This window comes from Rhea americana, unplaced genomic scaffold (assembly GCF_003343005.1).
Source record: "Rhea americana isolate MKP2758 unplaced genomic scaffold, rheAme1 scaffold_209, whole genome shotgun sequence".
In the NCBI taxonomy this organism is placed as follows: Eukaryota; Metazoa; Chordata; class Aves; order Rheiformes; family Rheidae; genus Rhea; species Rhea americana.
This window is the reverse complement of record NW_028186249.1, coordinates 1,098,151-1,121,374: the sequence shown is the minus strand read 5'-3', so window position 1 is coordinate 1,121,374 and position 23,224 is coordinate 1,098,151. Positions and strand designations below refer to the sequence as shown.

The window sequence follows — 23,224 nt, the reverse complement described above, 5'->3', positions numbered from 1 at the left end:
AGCACCACGAAATCTTTGGGAGGTTGGACTAGATGATCTCCAGAGGTCCCTTCCAACCTTACTGATTCTGTGATTTCTCTGAGACCTGGGAAGTGAGAAGCTGAATTGATAGGGTTGTACTCCAGAGAAGGGAGACTGGTGCCCATGGCCAACAGATGTGCATCCTTATCTTTCAATCCATTTAATGTCAATCATTTACAACTAAGGGATTTATATGGTTGGTATTCTCAGGAGACACATAGCATCTCTGGTTCTTTTGCTCAAGTATAGGCTAAGATGGTTGAAGAAGCAAGCTGGCAATTTTGTGATCCTTACAATACCCAAACATGTATTTGCATTCAGAGAACCCTGCATTTTCCTACTTTCTTGCTTTGGGGGTGCATGCAACACTGCATTCCTTAGTGTTGAGAAATGGCTTTTATGCATTAAGATGGATTTCTCTGAGGATGTCACACACTACTGCATTGAATCTTCCCCTTCCCCAGCTCCGTCTTCATCACAGTCCAGCCCCATACCTCTCAAGTTATAAAACACAAAAGCCATTATTGTTAGTATTGGGGATTTATTTATAGGGCTGGGGCTTGGGTCTTTAACAGAATATCGTTTACAAAGAGTAAATCAGGTGGATTTTTAAAACATTGCTCACAAAGATTGTCATCATCTAGTAGGCCAGTTCCACATACAGAGCTCTGCCTGGTGGGGAGCCTGAGTGAAAAAGCAGGGGCTTTACAATCACTTCTGCGCTGAAAAGAACGGAGTTCAGAGTATTGTAAACACACACACAATCCATTTAAGATGTGTGTCTAGCTTGACTTATGTGATACATACTGTCAATTTATAACATTTGCCTCTTCTATAACAGCTGGTATACAAAGTTTTCAAAGTGCTTGGTAAACCTGACACTCTTACACTAGAGCAAATGTTTCTACTAAAGCCATTGGAGCAAAGTCTTATAAAATTCCTGTATATCTCTCGTGCATGTAGGAGGTTTAAAAGAAAAGAAAAAAAAGAAAGAAAGAAAAAAAAATGACATCATGAGTCCTTAGCACACTGAAAAGTGGAAGCCAGGAGTCCTGCTCTTCCCACTGATACCTTCCCAAGTGACTGAAGCACTACTATATGAATTATTTTTAACAACTGATTCTTAATTAAAGGCAAAGATTATAAAAAGTGAAACAACCTCCCTTGTGACACTAGTGGAAATGCTATCATTTCTTGACAGAAAGCCAGTAATTACTTTATTGAGATTTGGGATGTTCTGTAATCCTTGCATATGGGAGTAGAAGCCTTATCTCCCACCACCAGTTTCATCTGCTAGTGGGACTTGGATTTGGCTGGTTTGTTGGTCCTTCCCTTCTTATGGAAGCACCTCCGGTAGCAGAAGAGGCAGCACTTCAGAGAAATGAACATGGAGAGAAGCACCACAGCCAGGAGGAAGGCAATGACATCCAGGGAATGGTACTGTATCCAGTTGAGTTCATGAGCAGCAGGTCGCAAGTGAGGGGCCCCTTTGTGTCTCATCACAAACTCCACCCAGTGCACGGCCAGGTCCAGGGGGTGGATGGGTCTGTCGAGATGAAGGTCCGAGAGACGTTTGATGTTCTCTTTGTACCTGCCAAGAAAAGAAGTTGAGTGTTTCCAATGACTTTGTGTTTAGAAAGTTTGAGAAGGCTGTGTATCTCTAGGAAGAAGGAATGATATAGTGTCTGTTGTCTGATGGACCACAGGGAGATTCCTTGTGTGTTCCCCACTGTCAGAGGGAAGGGCAATGGCAAGGTTAGGGTCCTGCAAAAGTGCTGTTTTCAATAGCAGATAATGGAGAAAAGGTATCCGAAAAAGAAGTAGAAAAGCTTAGTTTGAGCTGTCAGCAAAATATCTGAGATGATGGATGAAGGCAGCTAGCTGAAATGTGAGACGGGTTGTAGAAAAGCCGTACATCTGAAGGGCAGAACATATAAATTATCAAAAGATGAACAGTGTTTAGGAAACAATGGTAGTAAGGTAGCATTACTCAAAAACATGATGGAGAAGAGGATGCCAATGACTGAGAGGCCCTAAAGACAACAGAGAATGGGAGGGGGAAGAGAAACATATGTTTTAAAGCTCCTCTTTGCTGTGATGCCTTAAAACCCCCTGGGAATACGGATTGCAATACTATGCTGTCTAGTGCAGTTCCTTGCACCTCCTCAGCTATCCTTGCATATTGCTTCTACTTCGTGCCAGATTTTGCAGTATTACTGAGCCAGGCAGCATCTTATCTATGAATACCGCTCTTTATGAATCCTAGGGAAAAAGAAGTGACTGAGAAAACTGGTCTGTAGAATAATTTCTTGATATTAGCTGTGGTTAGTAAATCTTGCCAGCTGGAAGACAATGCCTGCAGACACAATACCTGCCTCTGGACTATTCTGGGGCTCTACCACTTGTCTCCTTCCTCCTGCTGCTGTGCAGACAGCTTCTCCGGTTATGCCTACCAGTACATTATCCAGCCAGGAGGACTGAGATAGCAGGGGAGGCAATTCTGATCTGGAGGCTGTCCCACAAGGTAGAACCTCAGGACAGCCAGAAGAGAGGCAGCTGGGATGAGCAAAAGGTTAAAGGGAGCACCAGAAAGGAGAATGCTCTAGCTGAGGAACTGGAGTTAGTTGCTTCATGCAAAGAAAATCGGTGAGGCAACTGACCCTTTCAGCCTTTTCAGGCTTACCACTGATTTGTTTCACCACTGATTTGGGGAACAAAAGCACAGTTTGCCACACYTTCCTCCACTGTTTGCCTTTCCTACCGCATTGTGTCAAAGCCCTCTACATCACTGCCTGGAGTACTGGCTTTAATCATATGACATAGCTTTTATCAACCTGATTTTCTCCCACTGCATTTATATCCCATCTTTTCAGATACCTGCATCCTTTCAGATCAGCCAGGTCTCATCACCTAATGCTCATAATACCAAGCAGTGAGAACGATGCAGCCAGTGACAGGATGAGGCTAACCCAGGGCAGACACTGGCTTCTCAGTGATGTAACATCTTTTATATAAGAAGGGGAATAATYAGTGTTCTGTAAAACTGGAAGCTAGAGTGCAGCCACCAGCCAGAAAAAGGCTGTGCTCCTACTACTGACTTTTTATCATTAATAACTGCATGCAGGGCATCGGATATGTCCTTCGAAGTCATTTCAAGTATATCCAGTGTCAATCCTGCTCCCCGTGTCTCGATTCGCTTGGCGTTGTCCATCTGGTCTCCAAATAAAGGCATCAGTACCATTGGCACTGCATTGCATATGGCCTCATAAATACCATGTGAGCCTCCATGGGTAATAAAGGCACGAGCCTTAGGGTGAGCTGTGGAGGAAAGAAAGACTTGTTTAGCCATTTGGTTTGTTAAGTCACAGTAGGATATCCTGGGGGAGAAAGTTGCAAAAAGTAGMATTTATTTATAGGTATAAATCAATAACTTTATACTTGTTTGTGGGTCATCACTTACTTATGGACAGACTTAGGGCTGCAGGGAACAGGGCATTATGGGGGACTGAATGAACATAGATTGTAGAGTTCCATTGTGATTTTGGTAGCCTCTGAAAAGCCTTAGATAYTCCTCTAAAGCTTCTCATATTTGAGGCTGAAATCACAGTCCAAGGGAAGTCAAAGAGGTTGTTACTACTGATTTTTTTTTTTTTATCATGTCTTTCCATTTGCTTRTTTTGCAGCTCTCCTATAGCCAAGCCCTGCCACTTTCTCCCTGTTCTCTAACTAACATACGCACTTCTGACATGTATAACACCACTGCTTTAAAAACACAAGGATATGCCTGGAAACACTCACTCAGAGAACTTAAATTCCCTCTTCAATCCGGTAGAGAACAGCATGGCAATAATCCCTGGTTGGGTGTTGAGGCTAGATAGAAATAAAACCCCACTTTGACAGTGAGCATAATCAAGTGTTGGAACACTTTTCCAGTGTTCTTCTAYAATTCAGCAATTTTGAAATCACAAGCAGATGAGTTTCTAAAAGACAAGCTCTGGTTCAAGCAGTAATGGCTTTATGGAAATCCTGTGACCTACTGTGACGCAAGGAGTCAGTGCAGGTAATGGTAATGGTGTCCTACAACTACCTTATCAGATAAAAAGAAACATGCTGAGTTATTTGCAGGTCACCTAAGGTGTCTCAGACCTACCTAGAAGATCATTCTGTGGCAGCCATTTGACGAGCTTTACGTTCTTTGGCAGGTTGGGGGGCACCTCTCCTGTATAACGCCAGAGAACCTTTCAGGAGGTAGAAACACAAGGTTAATTCTCAGTAAGCAACCTCTTGCTGCTCCTCTGTGGGTTTCATAAAACAAAGCTGAAATGTCAGTGATGCACAAAGCCTGTTTCATTAACAATTGTAGCCGGGATGACATTTTGTTCTGCCGAAGGGATCAGGAAAAAGACGGGAAGACTGGGCACTTTAGAAGCCAAAGATACTATATTTGAATACAGTGTTGAATTGCTGGGTCGGAAGGGGGAGAGGCAAACTGTACCGTCTGAGGGACTGATCCCAAGGCTTCTACGATTTCTATGGCTTTCTTCATTGGGATTTCAGAGACCATGGAGCCCAGAGAGAAGACCACAATGCCATGTTCTCCAGAAGCATTCACGATGGCTTCAAATTCCTGCAAACAYAACCAACACCCTCAGTCAAAATCCTTCCCGTGTCATAATCTGTAATTTCTCTTGCACATCCACCCAATTATCTGCAAAGGCAATAAGATGAACAGGCAGCATAACTAAAATTTTGATCAGGAATTATTTATCTATATGTAAATGAGTCCCAAAAAAGCAATTAGGACAAGTGGATGAGTGAAGTTAAACAGGTGAATGTCTGCAGAATTGGGGCCCTGGGCAAGATTCAGTATGGACATGAGAAAAAGTTTACTGAACAGTCTTGCAGCAAATTCTGCCTATTCAAAGTCTTCAGTTTCTGTGCAAATGAAAAACAGGAATTAAAAAGGATGAACTGAAAAAGACTAATTAAACAGATCTATTCATTATCATATTTTGCCAAGCAACCAGCCCCTAGGTAAATACCTTGTGTTTTATTTTGACATTTATTGTATGTCAGATGATCTGGGTTTAATAGCTGACACTCTTCCTTTCAGACCATCAAGTTGCAAGAGAGAATTAAAAAAAAAAAAAGAAAAGAAAAAAGTCCTGAGAGTAAAGAGCTTTACCTATTAGTATCTGTATTTATTGGGTCTGTCTTGAGTATGATAATATCAAACTGCTGCCAATTTTATTATCTGTTTTGTTTATTTGATTTAAATAAAAGATAGACTGGAAGAGCTGTCACTAGAATGCAAAAACACAAGAATTCTGATGAAGCATAAAACCAGCTGAAGGCTGGAACAAAAATCCTGTGCTACAGAGAAAAAAAATGGTGAAGCCAGGGAAGGGAAGACAAAATTGGAGGGAACTGCTGTGAGCATCAGGCATAAAATGAATATTTTCATCTCAATAAAATGAAATAAATGTTCTTGCAAGTCTGTCAATTGAAATGTAATGTCTAGGGTCTGAGGGATAACCAGAACTGACTCTCTTAATTTATGCTCCGTAATATGTTTTCATGGCTGACCAGACTACTGCAGCCCTTTGTTTGAGAACGGATCCCAAATGGAAGGAGCCTTGGAAGGTTTACTGATAGAGGCACCCTGAACAGCAGAACGGATGCTCTCATACTGGCAAACCAGRTAAGCTCTAACTCTAATTTCAGGGCGTGATTCTGCCATACAAAATTCATCCAAATACATGTTCTCTGTAAGTCTTTGGATACCTGGTTAGGAACTCAGGGCTCAATTCTGTACAAATTCACTGACATTTGAAACTGCCTTGGACTCCTAGATGAACTACAAACGTGCTTCTGGTACAAAATTCTTTGGTCAGTGGCTGACTTGCTTTTTTAAGTTCCTCATCCGGTGGATCCGATGCACCATAGATGCTGTTTCAAGGTGTATTTAGCCCTATTTATTTTCTGTGGGGCCATTAGTTTTGTTCTATTCTTTAAATGGTTTTGTGTACCAAGGTCTGCCCTCCGGCTCAGAAATGCCCTTCACTGCCATTATGAAACTTTTTGCAGCCATGCTTTGAAAATATGCAGATTATTTTGCTTAAGTCTTTCATACAGACATATTTTAATCAGTATCTGCTCAGCAAGAAGCAATGCTCAACATTTAGACCTACCCAACCAGGTGGGTGCACCACACCACCTTCACAGACAGAATCTGCAGTAGACACTCACTGAAAAATGAGAGAAAGCACCAGGAAATAGGCAGACCGCATGCTGGAAAGTGGCAGACATCCCATCTCTGGGATGTTTGGTATAGGTTAGGCAAAATACACTTGTAGTCCAGATCTGAAACAGACTTTTTAACATAAAAGAAGCAGATAACTTGCTACTTCACTGCAGGGCAAGGATTTCATTCATATCTGCCATAGTTTCTGAAATTCTTCATAAATTGTCCTCTGCTCAAGGGCAGAGGACCAGCATTATTTGGTCTGTTGCACTACCCTGGCTAGCAGCAAGTCACAGAATCACTGAATAGTTGAGGAGATCACCTAGAGCTGGTTACCCAGGATGCTGTCCAGATGGCTTTTAAATACCTCCAAAGTTGGAGGCTCCACAGACCCGCAGGGCAACCTGTGCCAGTGTTTTGTTATCCTCACAGTCAAGTAGTTTTTCCTTAGGTTCAGACAGAGCTTCATGTGTTTCAGTTTGTACCCATTGCTTTTCATAGAATTATTTGGCTTTGTCATAATTCCTCATAGAATCAGTAAGGTTGGAAGGGACCTCTGGAGATCATCTAGTCCAAMCTCCCTGCTCAAGCAGGGTCATCTAGAGCATGTTAGACCGGGTTGCATTCAGGCAGGCCTTGAAGATCTCCAGAGGAGACTCCACAACCTCTCTGGGCAACCAGTTCGAGTGCTCCGTCACTCTCGCAGTGGAGAAATTCCCCCTCACGTTCAGGTGGAATTTCCTGTGGTTCAATTTCTGCCTGTTACCTCTTGTCCTGTCACTGGGCACCACTGAAAAGAGTGGCCCCATCCTCTTTACACCCTTCCTTCAGGTATTTATACACATTGATAGGATCCCCCTCTGCCTTCTCTTTTCCAGGCTAAACAATCCCAGTCAGTCTTGTAAACAGATACACAAAATGAAATTCCTGAAAACAGAAAACAGATAGATTTTCATGAGTGCTTGTCTGGAAATCTGAAAAATCTCTTACAAAGTAATTTTCTCCTCATTGCACAAAGGATGAAGGGATGCAAAACATTTCCTTAGCCATTTCCACTTTATTCTTTCACCTATTACTTGTTACTGCTCAGAGCTCCATGTGGAAGCAAACAGTGTAGTCATATCTGAACAAAGAAARAAAAAGTAACTAACCTGTGACAATGATTGTTCCTGAGTGCAGCTTATGCCTCCAACTAAAACCATGTTGGGCATTACAGGCCTGGGGTACTCAAACACAAAATCATATTTCATGAGCCAAATGGATGCATGGCTTAAAAGTTCGAGCAATGTTGCCTCTTGTTGGAGGAATTCTTTGATCAAATGATCGTATGGTGAGTAAAGAAAAAGACAAACCAGAGAATTACTCAAGCTAACTATAAGATTATGCACACGCTGAGAAAATGTCATGTGATCTGTATAGCGGGTGAAGAACCGTGGAATGTAAGAAGGAGGATTTGGACAGAGGGTAGCATGGAAGTCTAGACTGCATGGAAGTCCCTTTAGGAGGTAAACAGAAGGTACGGCGAGATGTTCAGCCACTATCTGGCCACATGGAAAGAAAGGATCCATAAGGACAGCATCAAATGCACTTTCTTCAAAGTATTTGATCAGCTGTTGGTCAGCTAGTAGCCGTTTGCAAGAATCAAAAAACATTGTTGTAATATTTGCCATTTTTGCCATTTTTTCCAAGAAGGGTTGAGGTGTGAAAATCTTATAGCCCAGCTTTTTAAATTCTGCCTCCACATACTCCTTGCTGTAGGACACAGAGTATGTTTTCATGGTGTAATGGGCTGATGAATRTATTCGCAAATTTATCTCTGGCGCAAGAACCACTATTTCATGTCCTCTCTCTCTGAGCCGCTCCACAACCGGGCGCATGCTGAGCCAGTGACTGCCATCGATAGGTACAATCAAAAGCTTTCCTCCTTCAGAAAAGGTCCACAAAAGAAGGAAAAATATAGCCCAGGCAACAGAGGAATTAAATCCTGGAAATAAAGAAACCATTTTCCTCATGCGGCAGAATATGCCAGCAAGGTTTTAAATGACAGCAAAACTATTGCAGGAACAAAGAATTGGTTGTGTGTTACTTTGCACTCAGTCTTCACTAAGGGAAAATGTTTAATTTTTAATGGATGTTTGCAAGAGGAAATGAGGATAATATTTAACTTCTACTTGGGTAAAAGTTGAACTACTCATCTGCACACACAGTGATGACCCTAAGCCACTGGGCACTGCAGAGTAAAGATGAATGCCTGAATTAACTCTAGGACATTCAAATGCTGAACAGAGCCATGAATGGGAGGTAGCATCGTACTAAGAGATCACAAGCTTACTAATAACCAGCTAATTATGAACTTCTAGCCTTGAATCAGTTCAGCTGATTGGACAGAAAGCATGTAACAGAAGTGTGACCTTCGGATTGTTTTGTGCTGTTAGTTTAAACAAGAGGTAACAATTGACAGAGATTCGATAYGCTATGGGTTGCTATGGTTTACCTTCAGCTTCGTTTCTGCATTATAGCAGATATCAGAGTGAAAGCCCTAAGTTCACCAATTAATGCAGTGCAATCCTAACAATACCTTCTGCTGTTGCAGCACCTCTGTGGTCTGAAAAGCAGTGTCAGTGACTGATATCTGCTCTGTTTAAACAGCCCACTAGGGAGATCTAAACAAATCAAACAGTGGGAGCAGACAAAATCCTGCTCCTGAAGGCTTCTTTTTCTAGTCATGTATGCTATCTTCCACTGCAACTTACACAACTCCAGAGGCAAAACAGCTCCCTGCACCATGTTTAATTACACACCTTGCTAAGTTTTAGGGTATTCATCTGCATCATCAATCTCTATAGAGTCATTTCTAAATTCCCCTTTGTTTTGTCCAATTAAGTCTCTGGAATTTATCCAATATTCCACAACTATTTGGGATATTAAATCTAATGACTTTCAATTTATTTGTCATTTATGTAGATATAGCACACATACCATGAGTATCAAATATGTTCATGCCTAGCTAGGCTGTACCTAGGAAAGGGCAACAACATGACTAACAACCTAAGCTCGCCTTGGCAGAAACCTTTCCGCTGCTTGCAATGTAACAAATCCATATTTTTTGTGATCAGTTGTTAGAGCCTGAGACTTCCAAGTCACAGCATCTTGGCATTCAATCACATATTGTCTCAAGCACAAATTCTAAATAGGAAAGACTTTAAAAAAGCAAAGCTCTTAAATAATCTCTAATAAATGCAGCAATACTCTCAACCTAAAAAGTGACTAACCTTTGATAATGGTTTCTTCTGCTTACAGTTGATGCCTCCAACATAGACCATATTAGGCATTATTGGGCGTGGATACTCGAAAACAAAGTCATATCTCATCAGCCAAATGGATGCTGTGCTAAACAGTTCCAGTACTGTTACATCTCTGTGAAGAAACTCAGATGCTAAGTTCTCATATTTTGAGTATAACAGATAACAAAGTAAATGCTCTGAAAAACCTAACAGGAGGTTTTTCACACGCTCTGTAAATGTCATGTGGTCTGAACTGGATGTGAAAATTCTTGGCACAAAAGAAGAAGGACTAGGACACTGGGCAGCTTTGTAGTCTAAGCCACAAGGAAGACCACGCATGAAGTACACTGAAGGGAGGGAGAGAAATTCAGCAACAATTGGTCCACAAGGCAACACAGGATCCATCATAACAGCATCAAAGTTGCTATCCTGGAGGTGTTTCATTAGCTCTTCATCATATAGAAGATGCCGACAGGTAGAAGAGAACATGGTGGTCATTTCCGATATATTTTTGAGTAAACTTGCAATTTTTTCTAGAAGGGGAAGGTCAAGAAAACAATCTTTACCAATGGAATGGTAATATCTATCCAAAGATTCCTGTGTGTAAGGCACAGAATATGTTTTGACGGTGAAATTTTCTGAGCTCTTCATGAGCAAAGAGGCTTCTGGAATTACTGCAACAATATCGTGTCCCCTTTCCCAGAGTTTTTCCACAACCACACGCATGCTAAGCCAATGACTTCCATCTTGAGGCACAACCAAGAGCTTCCCAGCTTCTGCCAAACTCCAGAAAGACAGAAGAAGAACAAGACCATCATTTACCCGGTACCTCCACATGACTGTCATGAAGCTGTTAACAAGAAATGAAGGAAGGAAAAAAAGAACTGCTCCTTTGTACCTTTTTCAAGAAGTATATGAAAGCAAAAACTAGGAGGACCTCATTTATAACTTCATGATCTTTAACCTTTACCTCTACAAAATATTTGCTAAGATGGATTGCTGGAGATCAAAGATCGCATTTTAAACTATGCTAAAAACATTGATAAGAGTACTACCACAGGAGTTCCAGCAATAAATATTTAAGTTATCTTTAGTACAATTAGAAGGATCTTAGATTATGAGAGCAGCCATGTATAGAGCGATTTTTCTGGGTCAGGGTTGTTTGAAGCGAGTCACTGTTCACATGACTCTACTGTGCCACATTCAAGTCAGGAGTGCCACTTCCTAACTTTCACTGCCACTAAGCTTCTCCAGAGAGTTTGTTTTAAAGAAGCATAACATTCATTAAGAACTGCCATTGTGCTGTTAACATGCAAGACCCAAATCCCCAACTTCCTCTCTGAAATCTTTGCTGAGAAAGGTTTYTGGAGGTCACATAGCATGTTCTAAAATGTGAGAAGTCAGCATTCCAAACAGTGGGGGTCATTGGAGTTTGGATAACCTATTAACCAAACACCTTTCTATGTAGTTGATGATGCAGTAGAATTTGCAGTCCTTGCTCAAAAGGGGCTATAAGAGTTCATAACTGACTGCCTTGGGCCAAACAACTTTTTTGAATTTCTTGAAAATCCTTTCTAAAGGGAGCTACTAATGCTTGCCTGTGGTATCAGCCAATAGGAACTCCACACTTCTTCTGTCCTGTGGTTACCAGAAGCAGGGGGAGACTGAGCATCCTTGCTCTACACAGCAAGGACTGTGACACCTAAGGAATCTGTAGKAAAGGGGAAAGAATTTCAAACTTCACGCCCACCCAGATTCTCTAATTCATCAGAAAAAGACAGAAAAGATAATGTCATCCCACTATAAGGCCTGTTTAAGCAAAATTTTATCTCTAGTTGATACAGTAAGGTGATAATAAAGACCAAAACCTGAAAGAAGTGTATGGAAGGTATTCTCATGTGCCTTACAGTGAGTTATCTGCAGCAGCTACATGCGCACATTTTTTTTCCTTGATAAATGGGAAAACATCTCACTGTAACAGGGAATCACAGAATCACAGAACAGCTGAGGTCAGAAAGGAGCTTTAGATAGATAGTTAAATAGATACAGAGATACTCAGATACCTTCTTTGAAAGGAGAACTGGAATTTCTTGGTAAAGAAAAAGAAAATCAATTTGAAGCCCTTTCCTATCACTTAGTTAAAAATACTTCTCTAAGAAAATCTGTGATACAAGGTGGTCTAGAGAACATAGAAGCTTACAAGAACATGGAAAAAACAGAATATGACAGTGTTAAAGTTCAACAGACTATACAGACTAATGAGAGTTCTTGATACACCAGATAACTCCCACCTGTTTCTACTAGATGAACAGTAAAGAGTGGTCTACTAAAGAGGCAAGTGTGGTTCTGGATGGGACTGCATTTCTGAAAGCCTTGCATGGGCTGAAGCTTTTGCATGGGCTAGAGACGTGTCAAATCCACATCACTACTCAACATAACAGAGGCCACTCCTTTCTCCATGAGCAAGATCTTCCACCTCTCTCTAGCACTGCAAAGCCACGCTGAGATGAGGATGTCAGATTCCCAGCATTAGCAAAGCCTCCTCACCTTCATAAAGACTTTGGTGACGGAGTGTGTCTGTGGAGAGGAGAGAGGGTGGAGAAAGAAGCTACTTCCAAACAAGGCAGCCTCAAGACCAAGGCAGAGGAAATGCATGCTTAGTGGAAGGGAGGGAGAGCACCACAGTACTCCTGAATGTTAATTTTTACGAGACTCTTGACCAATACCAGATATGAAAGAGGTGTTTAAAATAGTTCCTAGAATGACAAGATTCGGGCAGGATAAGAATTATACATTCAACATCCCATCAGAGGAGTAGTAGCAGTTCCTGTAAAAGCACAACTGAGTGATAATTTTGATGCAAATGCCCCAATGGGACTTGTGACAGTCTGAAGATCTGGACCTAGAACACACAGCGGTCAATGCTACAGGATGTTCTTTTGTTATACAACGATTGTGCCCCAGGGTATGAAAGCTGGGGGAGTTGGAGGGCAGCATTGTTCCCTCTTCGACCTCTTTAAGATTTATTCTTAAAGAACTTTTCTCTGAGGCCTCCTCAGTGAGAAAGGTCCATCTACACTCTCCTCTGGGAACAGCAGATGATCTGTCTCTATGCTTTATCTCTTTGATCTTTAGTAGGAGAACTGTTCTGCTGCTGCAGAGCCAACTCTTTCACACCTCTTCTGACTGCAGTCATCTGCAAGCACAAAGAGCTGCTGACTGCCATCCAGCAGCACCATAAGCAGCTGCTTGTTTGTGACAAAGGGCTCCTGAGAGGGTCAGATCTCTAGCGATTTGAAAGTGAGCATGAAAGTGGTAGCCTTGCAGTCAAAAATGTGCYGAGCAATACACGGATAAACTCTTGCCGCTTGCAAGGGCCCAAATGTTAAAAGCACTTACATTGCAGCAGTACAGTAATAAACTTTATCAGCCCTATCCACTGTTCTCTTGAAGAGCTTCTGATAKGCTGCCTAGCCAGTTCTCATTTATGGGGCCTATGTGGACTGTGTGAACTGTCTTTAACCCAGGACACAGGGGAATGTGCCACTGCAGTCTTCTGTCTCTACCTTTTCACTGTCAGCACAGGATCTCCAAACAATTCATGCACTGCCGTAAGCCAAATATTGTCTGCAGGACACACAACCCTGACATAGCTACTTCCACTGCATTGACTCCTAGTACAAGTCTGTGATGGGACATCTCACTCTGTACCTTCATCCAGGTCATTAATAAATAAGTTGAACAGTATTGGACCCAGTATTGACCCCAGGAGACACTGCTAGCTACAGGCTTCCAATGAGACTTTGCACCACTGATCACAATCCTCTGAGCTCTGCTGTTCAGCTAGTTTTCAGTCCACTTCACTGTCTGCTCATTCAGTCCATAGTTCATCAGCTTTTCTACAAGGATGAGGATTTCTCTTGAACTTCAACAACATCAGTAAGAAAATCAAGGTGAAAATCATGCCAAGTAGCTTTAGCAGCTCTCTTGTTTAGGACCAGGATCTACTAAGCCACCATAGTAGCCTTTTCAGGCTCTATAAAATTGATTTGATCTCTAATCTCACATAGTCATCATAGAGGCAAAAAGTTCTAATAAATGCATGTAAACAGAGACAGCAATTAGCCTGAAAGTCCACAACATGTTATATTCTTGTTGATTCCTGCCTTGATAATGTCCTAGTGAAGAAGTAAATTCATTGCAAAGAAAGAAATAGTTATGCAGCAAGGGTGCCCTAGGAAAGAAGTCTGAAGTGCATTTCTCTGTACATGCATATCCCTGCTACATAGATATGCAAAATGTTGTGGTTCATACCCAGCTGCATGTTTCTGACAACCACTCAGACTTGCCTGCTGCTCCTTCATCATTCTCTGAGAGAACTAAGAAAGTACAATGTTATGTAACATACCACAAAATGTATTTCAATATATGTCCCAAAAAAGTCAACCGTAATAAATCCAACATTCCTTTTTAAAGATAAAGTTACTTAAGCTATGCTTGGTTTCTAATTCTAGCTAAAGATTCCAATGAGGAGCATCACTGGCCTAGGATACAGAAAAATGAAGTCACATCTTCAGAAGTCAAATAGAAGAATGATTTCCTACTGTAGGAAAAGATAATACTATCACTCAATCAAGCATACTTTTCAAATGAAGAGATGTATCTACCCATGCAAAAAAAAATAGAAACTATGGAAGAAAGTGAAGGAAACATAGTTTCCTTCACAAGTTTTTTGATAAATCACCCTAATTGGAAAGGCTTAATTCCTATCTCCAACACAAAATTCCACTCTTGTGAAAGTAGAGAATTCAGAAGTCAGAACAAGGAAAAACAGAACATGACCCACCTGAGGTAACTTCTCATGAACACAGTTTACTCCTCCAATTACAATCATGTTGGGCATCAATGGTCTTGGATATTCAAACACAAAATCTAACCTCATGAGCCAAATAGATGCATGACTTAAGAGATCTGGCACAGTCACGTCCCGCTGAAGGAACTCAGAAGCCAGATTTGTATATGGATGATAAACAAAATCACAGAGAAAAAAACGTGGGAAGTCAAAAATGAGATTTTTCACGCGCTGAAAAAAAGTCATACGGTCAGTAGTGCCTGAAAACGTCCTGGGGACATAAGAAGGAGGATTAGGACACTGAGTGGCTTCAAATTCTAAACCACATGGTACTCCCCGCAAGAAAAACACAGAAGGGACTGAAAGATACTCTGCCAATATCTGCCCACAGGGTAGAAAGGGATCTGTAAAGACAGCATCAAACTTGCTCTCCTCAAGGTATCCGACAAGCTCTTTGTTGAATAGTAAGTGTGTACAGGTAGACAGGAACAGGGCAGAGGCTCTTTTCATTTTTTGGTACATTTTAACGAATCTTTCCAGAAAAGATCCTTCTTCAAATATTTGTTGTGAAAAAGAACGGAAATGTTCATGCAGCTCTTCCTTTGTGAAAGGTACGGGGTACGTTTTCATAACAAAATTCTCTGATGGCTTGATATGTAAGCTTATTTCAGGTGCAATGACAACTATTTCGTGTCCTCTCTGCCCAAGACCATCCACCACTTCGCGCATGCTGAGCCAATGACTCCCATCTATCGGCACCACCAGCAGTTTCCCACCAGCAGCCAAATTGCACACGGACAGAAGCAGAACCAGCACCACTGTGATTTGTAGGTGAGAACTAAGCTTCAGAGCCATTTCTGCAGATATCTGGTGAGGGCTGCACAGAAAGAATACCAGAGCTTCACACTTTGAAGCTATCTGCGCTACACTTTTAACTATCGATCTTTGGACTAATTTGCTGTGTGGTAAATGTATAATCAGTGACATGGCAAAAAAACGGAATAAGAGGTATTAAAGTTCAGCAAACTTGGCATGGCTGTAATGAGAGCAATAGCTAGACTGACGACTTCCAGCTGTTTCTTCTGGATGAACACTAGGATTTAAGGAAAGGAGGGGATCCTTCATCCAGTGGCTCCCCTAAAAAATGCTGACTAACAAATCACTATTTTTCCAACCAAAGATTTTTAGCAAACAAAACAGTTCCTTCCCTCCTGCCATTGTAATTCATTCTGTGTGTAAAACAATAGAAAAATATTAATTCTTGGTATAGGAAATAAGGTGTTTTTTTTTTTTTTTTTTTTTTTTACATTTTGACCCTGCAATGAAAATGGAAAATTGACCAAAGTTTGTTTTGCTCAAAGGCCTTTTGGGGGGAGGAGGTAGAGGCTGGAAGGCAGAAGGATAAGAGCATGTTTTTTGCCAAATCTATTCAAAATAGGTTTTATAACTCATAAATAATAACTCATAAATGTTTTCTGGAACAGCTTGGGAAGAAAATGCCCCCGAGGCATGAAAGTAAGCAACACTAATGCATAGGCCAGGATTTGCAGACAATCTGCAAATATTATAAARATATAGAAATTGATTATAAAAATGATTGCCCATAAGTATTGTTCACAATACAAGAATTTACCATGGAGATTGCTAGTATACATCAGATGTTTTTTAATGGACCTTTACTGGTCCATTACTACTCCAGCTCTAGACACAATCAGTTTTGGGAATCAATGTTGTGAAAGCATTAAGCCTGAATTGACAGAGCAATGAGAACATTGCCCATCAGTTTGACACATTATGACACTTTATGTCTAAATTCTGCAAAGATACTTCTGTTAGCTGGAAAAAAATCAGTTGTTTCTAAAAATCAGCTGTGACAACAAAATATAAAGAGTCTGAGGTACAAACAGCTGCAGCCCCCTGCTAGTAGCACATGGACCACCTTCACTCATAGCTTTGTGGCTTGTTAGTCAGAGTGTTGTGATAAACAACAATTATTCCTACCTAACCCAAAGAAAAGACTGTCTAAGCAAAAATGCTAACTTCCTGTTAGAAGAGTCCCTGCAATAATGGGAGAGGAGAGAATTGAAATCAAGTCAGTGTTTCATCTTTTTTCCTCCTCTTTAAAGTGCATCTTACAGCACATGWAAATCCCACTAACCAATGTTATGTACACACAGAGCATACAGCAAGGTGCTTGCAAATAGCATTTTCCCTTCAAACTTTAATGTATTTTAATAAGGAAATCACTGACCTGAAGTAATGGCTTTCTCTGTCCACAGTTTATACCTCCAATAAAAACTATGTTGGGCATCACTGGCATGGGATACTCGAAAACAAAATCCATTCTTTTAAGCCAAATGGATCCATGACTTAAAAGCTCTTTCATTGTTATTTGTCTATGGAGAAAATCTGAGGCCAGATGTTCAAATGGCAAATAAGCAAAGTTGCAAAGAAAGGATTCTGATGACTTCAGAAAAAAGTTTTCCACTCGCTGGATAAATGTCATGTGGTCTGAGTAGTCTGTAAATGTTCTTGGGACATAAGAAGGAGGGTCTGGACACTGAGCAGCCTGCAAATCAAAACTGCAAGGGAGTCCTCGTAAAAAGAAAATAGATGGGACAGAGAGATGGAGAGCCATTATCTGTCCACATGGTACAACAGGATCTGTGAGAACCGCATCAAACTTATTCCCTTCAAGATACTGCATCAGATCCTTATTGTGCAGTAAATTCATACAGGAGGAGAAGTAGAGATCAGAGATGACTTGAACTTTTTCATACAGTGTAGCGATTCTCTGGAAAAAAGGTCTTCTCTCAAAAAGATCATTAGCAAATGAATGCATGCTTGCTCCCAGTTCTTCCCTAGTTAAAGGCACTGGATATGTCTTGAGAGTGTAATGTTCAGATGGCTTCACGTTCAAATTTACTTCTGGTGCAACGACAACAATTTTGTGCTCTTTCTGGCCGAGGGCCTCCAGCACTGACCGCATGCTGAGCCAGTGACTCCCATCCATTGGCACCACCAACAGCTTTCCGCTATTCGTCAAGCAAAACAGAGACAGGAAAGCAAAGACCCCTACAGAGACTAGGGAACTGTGTTTACTCACAAGAGCCATGTTCCTAGACATCCCAAGTCTGGTCCTCTGCCCTGAGCTGACAGATTTTATGTAACCACACAGTCCCCTGCCACATTCTCACATTCCCACTTAACGATCCAGCTTTTCCTGTAAAACCAGTTGCTAGCAACCATTCAATTCACTGATGAAAACTTAAGGAACCTGATGAATGAAACTGGGTGGAGTAGAACCGCATGTAGTGTCTGGTGCTCCCTTGGGATTGCTCCTTTCTGATTGTTCCACTTTGCTGACTTTAAAAGTATGCCAGATGTCAGTTGCAAAATAAAATTAGATTTTATTAAAAAAAAATTCCAAGCCTTTGAATAGTGCTGCCACTTGGAAAGAAATGGGCTTGCTGAAAGCATGTATTAAAATGTTTATTATTCATGCTGTTTCTAACAGTGTTTTAACACGAGCAATAGCTAAAGCATCAGGTTAAATTCTCCAGCCAGTGAAGAGGTTATTATGATTTTCTGGAACAAAATTTTGCCATTATTTTCACAGGTGTTATAACTGAGGGGAGTAAGAGTTCCTCTTCTTGAAAATACTAGTACTATTAATATTTTAGCACGTTAGTCATAGAGCCGAAATTAAATGATATTGTTATGTTTGGAGTCATCAGAAAGTGATAGGAGATGTAGTCCAAGGAGTTACTCTCCTGGAGAGTGAGCAGCAACTTGCCTTAAAGAAACAGTCGGTAGCTAATTTTGCTGAGAAAGTGTGGCAGATGCCAAGATAGTTTGCCTTTATATCCCCAAATAGATGAAGGCTTTGATCAGACTGAGAGCCTGGTGTTTTCTGCAAATTCCTCACTTCTAAATTTTATGTATATGGCTTTCTCAGATTTGGAATTGCCATACATAAAACTACACATGGACAAGGTATATTAAAAGTATGTCTGGCTGCAACACTGCCAGTTTCTTAGCCAGCAGTAAAGAAGCGTATTTGGGGGGGGAGGATTGGTGTTATGAAATACAGCATTTCCTGACTTATTAATAAAGGTTCAGAAGTTGTTCTCTCCCTTTCTTTCCTTTCCCCCCTCTTTCCTTCTCTCTTTCTTTTTCTTTCTCTCTCTCTTTCCTTCCTTCCTTTATTAAAACCACTATTGGTAGAAATGATCTGAAATAGGAGTTCTACAGTTGCTCTGAAACACTCATCAGGTTTATGCCAAAATCAAATGATAAAATAATGCCACTGTACACCACAATGCGCAAATCTTAAGGAGGAGGCTCTGCGATTTACATACAGGTCAGCACAGAGGCCAGGTGCAACTCCAGCTACCAATGTGTACAGGAAACATCACTGCTGCAGCAGCTTGCATGAGCAAAGGAAAATCTCTGAGTCTGTGGTATCGTACATGACATTGCATCATTCTCACCCTATCCTATCTCTCTATGCTTCCCTGGAGCATTGTATTCTTCTGGGAGCAATAGGAAGGAAAAGCCCCTCCATTCCCCATGTACTTCACTAGGTACAAGAAACCAACACCATTTTTTTATTTCTGGATAGGAACTGATTTTAAATAGTAAGTCATGGTGGTTTTGGTTTGGATGAAAAACTAAAAGAAAGATGCCATGTCTCAGCACTTAACAAGTATTTATGATGGACACAGGGCAAACTGCGGAACTATATTTGGSCATTAGACATAATTTTGTGATGCACAGGCATAGTAGGAAGAGAACAGATAAAGAAGTCAGGACTGGAAGTGCTGCTGAAGATTGTATAAAGAATTGTTATTCCTGTAATAAGTATTGCTGCTGGACTATGGCCTCTAGCCCCTGAGCAAGATTAAAATGAGAGTGAGCTTGGTCTTTGGAGAAGAGTCTAATTTTAACTTGCAGCTACCAAATGGGCTCGCCTGCAGGCAGAATTAGTCTCACTGCTTTCCTGGAGGATCTGCCTGGGTTTGTCCCTGAAGTCCATTAAGCAGCTCTGATGGACAGAACAGATAGGAAAAGGCACTACTCTAGTAAAAGTGGGGAGATTGAAAGCAATTTGAAAGAGACATTTGTGAACAAAACAAGATTTGAACACTAGCAGCCCCACAGAAATGATCAGGACTTTCAATGGGTATCATCAGATGAAGTACTGGGGAGGAGCAGTAAGGCAATGCCCTGAGAGCAGTTAAGGATAACTGTGGGGAAGCTGTGACATCACTGGAAAATGCCAGTCTGTTTTGTTGTGAGGCCTCATTCATTCCTGTTYGAAAACACCTAAGAATGTGGGGGAAGCGTAGAGGTGCTTGCAGACTGGAGGGCACAGGAGGAAGCCATTCTCTAAGACTAAGAGAAAGCTGTCAAGTGAAAAAAGAATAGAGAAGAGCCTGTTTCTTTTTAAGTAGCATTCACAAAGGGTAGCACTTTATCCTTGTAATGTGATTTACTGCTGCATGCTGAAACTGCTGTATCACGCTAGCTATAGATTCAGCAGCTGATGATGACAGCTATATCCTCCCTTCCAGCCTTTTCCTGCTATCCTTCAGCTTTGCAGTAAAAGGCTGCTCTTACATCCCATGGGGCAACAAGATAACGTGTATCATGAGGAGCAACAAGATAGAGGTATTAAAGAGCCCATAGCATTCAGTGGAAAGTGTCGCTGAACCATGTAAGAGCACGGGCACGAGCAAATGTCTCTTCAGACTACATACCCAAGCAGCCACCCATCAACATTTCCTTTTCTGAACCATATGTCTCCAAAAAGACTTCAGTTTGGAATTCATCTGTCTAGTTCTTGTGGTGGAAGCTGCTGTTAGCCCAAAACTGTTTCCCCACAAAGTTATAGCTTTTGACTCATACACAACATGGCTGATACAGAAGACAGAAAATAACGCTATTGCACATAACCCAATGAGTTACTTTTCTGAATGGATGAGCAGCTTATGTTCTTTAAACAATTGTCTCTTTCTTAAGAGTTGTTATAATCCATCTTTTTGCATTAACTGAGCAAGTGATGTCTGACTGACCTGACTTCAGCTGGAACTAAATACAGGGTAGCATGTGACTCTCTCCCAGAACAAAATCATTGTGTCAGGCAGACCCAAGAGGAGGAGGTGGAATCGCATCTTGTTCTGCTAGTCAATTATACCACCCTGTTCTTCATGCAGATATGAGCCTACTTTTTGCTAGCAGGGCTTGTAAATTTAATTTATAAGGCATGGGATGAATGTAATGTGAATGTAATGTGAAGCAGCTACTCTCATCCTACTTTCTGTATGGTGATTCATAAATATCCTATGAGTGCCTTAAACCAAATTAGTTTAATCTGCTGCCAAGCTGAGTATTTTTTTTTATTAATTAATTGATATTTGAATAAGACCATCCACAGCAGCAATTAACAAAAAGAGATTCCCTAGGTAAATAATGCCCACATCAAATAGGCTATTACATGTCACTCGGATCATGCAGGCATTTGACTGCCTGAATTTTTCCCTTTTTACACCTATCCCATACAGTCACTGACCTGAGATAATGGTTTCTTCTGTCCGCAGTTTATGCCTCCAATGATAATTATATTGGGCATCAAAGGCATGGGATAGTCAAAGACAAAATCCGTCCTCTTCAACCAAACGGATCCATGACTTAAAAGCTGTGTCATTGTCATTGGCTTTTGGAGAAAGTCTGAAGCCAGACTTTCAAACGTTGAAAACATAATATTGCAAACAAAAGGCTCTGAAATGCTGATCAGAAAGTTCTTCACTCTCTGAGGGAATGTCATATGGTCTGTATTGAGTGAGAACAGTCGCGGGACATAGGATGGTGGGTCTGGACTCTGAGCAGCATGACTGTCTATAGCACAAGGGACACCCCGCAAGAAGAAAGCAGAAGGGATAGAAAAGTACAAAGCAATTATCTGTCCACAGGGTGTCAGGGGATCTGTAAAGATGACATCAAACTTACTTTCTTCAATATATTTCATAAGCTCTTTGTTGTACAGTAACGATTCACAGATGGCTTTAAACAGGTCAGAGCTCTTTTTAAAATTCTCCCAGATGTCCAAAAATCTGAACAAAAAAGGCTTTTCACTGAAAGAGTCCACACCAAATGCACGCACACGTTCTTGAAACTCATCCTTTTTGAGAGGTACAGGATATGTTTTCAGCGTGTATATCGCGGAAGAATCTACGAGCATTCTGCTTTCTGGTGCAATGACAACTATTTCATGTCCTCTCTTGCTCAGCTCAGCCAGCACCTTCTTCATACTAAGCCAGTGACTGCCTTCCATTGGTATCACCAGCAGTTTCCCTGCAGCAGCAGAGCTTAGACAGCACAAGAAGGGGAGCAGCACTGCAACCAACATGTCGTGAGCCTGCACGCTAGAGAGGCCAAGGATAGTTAGCAAGCTTTTGTAGCTACGCTCCACCTGTGCAAACACACCTCTTGCCAAACTTTTGATACCTCCACCCCTTTGAATTGCTCACATTTTAGGCGTTTACAAGTTTGCACGCGATGGGAATCATGGTAGAAGATTAATGATTATAAAAGATTGAAATGGGTGTTGTACTTTGAAAGCGGGTTTGCATGAGAAAGAGGTGTATCTCCTATCATAAACTTCACTCTCCCAAGCTGTGATTACAGCTCCTGCCTCTCAACCTCCTTTTCTCCTTGCCATACTTGGACCTCAGCCTCACGATCCTTCTTACCTTTGGTAGCCCAGCAGTTTGGACCCCAATTCATCTCCTGTTCTTTGCCCGAAGCACAGCAACCTTTATCTTGCCTCTTCACGCTTCTTGTCTCTGAGCACAGCAGATGGGCATACAGAGGGCTGCTAGCTGCCAGATGAATCAGCTCAGTTCTCTGGTAGCTGACTGCAGTAACTATACAGAGTGCAAACAGCTACTATCCTGAGGTGACCTGAGCATAGGGTAGATGTTCATTGAAGATAGTGCATGCCCAGCCTTACATTTTGTTTTAGTTACCTTGTATGCTGCCAGGTAGTACTAATAAATAACTGTGTGAATGTGAACAGAAGTCACGCAAATGACTGGGAATAGCTGCTGCCTGTCCCCTATTCCTTCCCCCCCCCCCAGCCGAAAAAGGGTTTGGCTTACAGTTGAACCACACCTCCCAGAGCTGTGATTTTTTCCTCTGATATCCATATATCTGAGATAATTTCTAAGGACCCAAGTCCTCTCCGATCTCCCACTGTACTCTTACAGCAACATTAACCCAATGCAGCATGACAGCAGGCATGATGTGGAAGGGAGATGCAAATTAATCTCCCCTTTCCTTCTGCCCAGATCAGATTGAAATAGCTGGGCACCCAATCTACTTGCTCTCTGCTCGTTTCCCAGGGATTGTCCCATGACACAGAGCTGTGGGTGGCAGTTATGTGGGTTGATGAATATGCCACATCTCTCAGTTTCAGATGGGGAATGTTTGTTGCTGATGCCAAGGTAAACCCAGGCTTCCAACTTTACATCCTTGTGACAGAATACTTCCCAGGTGCGCAGATGGCATTGCTCTGGGTCACCATTAGCTGACCACACAAATGTGAGTCTGCAACTTCTTACCATCATATTGGCAAACCAGTTACCTGCCACCATGTTTAGATTTTGTTCATCTATGTAATTGTACTGAACTTGCCACCTACCTAAATCATTACATYGTTCTTATCACCCTGGAGTCTAAGAGTTTCAGACCTTCATTTGCTCCCTATCCCACTATTCTTATAAAGTAGGGCAGAACTATTCTAACCRTCTTACAACACTA

The 23,224-nt window shown here is 41.4% G+C and overlaps 1 protein-coding gene and 1 pseudogene across 4 annotated transcripts; both read right to left on the bottom strand.

Moving 5' to 3' along the window:
- Nucleotides 1–1,256: 1,256 nt before the first annotated feature.
- LOC146596169 (UDP-glucuronosyltransferase 1A1-like) lies at nucleotides 1,257–21,812 on the bottom strand. 4 transcript variants are annotated; one of them, XM_085304406.1, is made up of 6 exons: nucleotides 20,976–21,812; nucleotides 14,396–14,539; nucleotides 4,517–4,648; nucleotides 4,172–4,259; nucleotides 3,120–3,339; nucleotides 1,257–1,612 (listed from the first exon to the last, which is right to left on the bottom strand). In XM_085304406.1, exons 1-6 carry the CDS (start codon nucleotides 21,810–21,812, stop codon nucleotides 1,315–1,317), a joined length of 1,719 nt encoding a protein of 572 aa, XP_085160532.1. In that variant the 3' UTR covers nucleotides 1,257–1,314. The 4 variants fall into 4 exon arrangements, with proteins under 4 accessions (XP_085160532.1, XP_085160533.1, XP_085160535.1 ...); XM_085304407.1 differs by lacking the exons at nucleotides 14,396–14,539; nucleotides 20,976–21,812 and adding an exon at nucleotides 9,538–10,392; XM_085304409.1 differs by lacking the exons at nucleotides 4,517–4,648; nucleotides 14,396–14,539; nucleotides 20,976–21,812 and adding an exon at nucleotides 9,538–10,392.
- Nucleotides 7,345–8,277, bottom strand: LOC146596170 (UDP-glucuronosyltransferase 1A1 pseudogene; annotated as a pseudogene).
- Nucleotides 21,813–23,224: the final 1,412 nt, after the last annotated feature.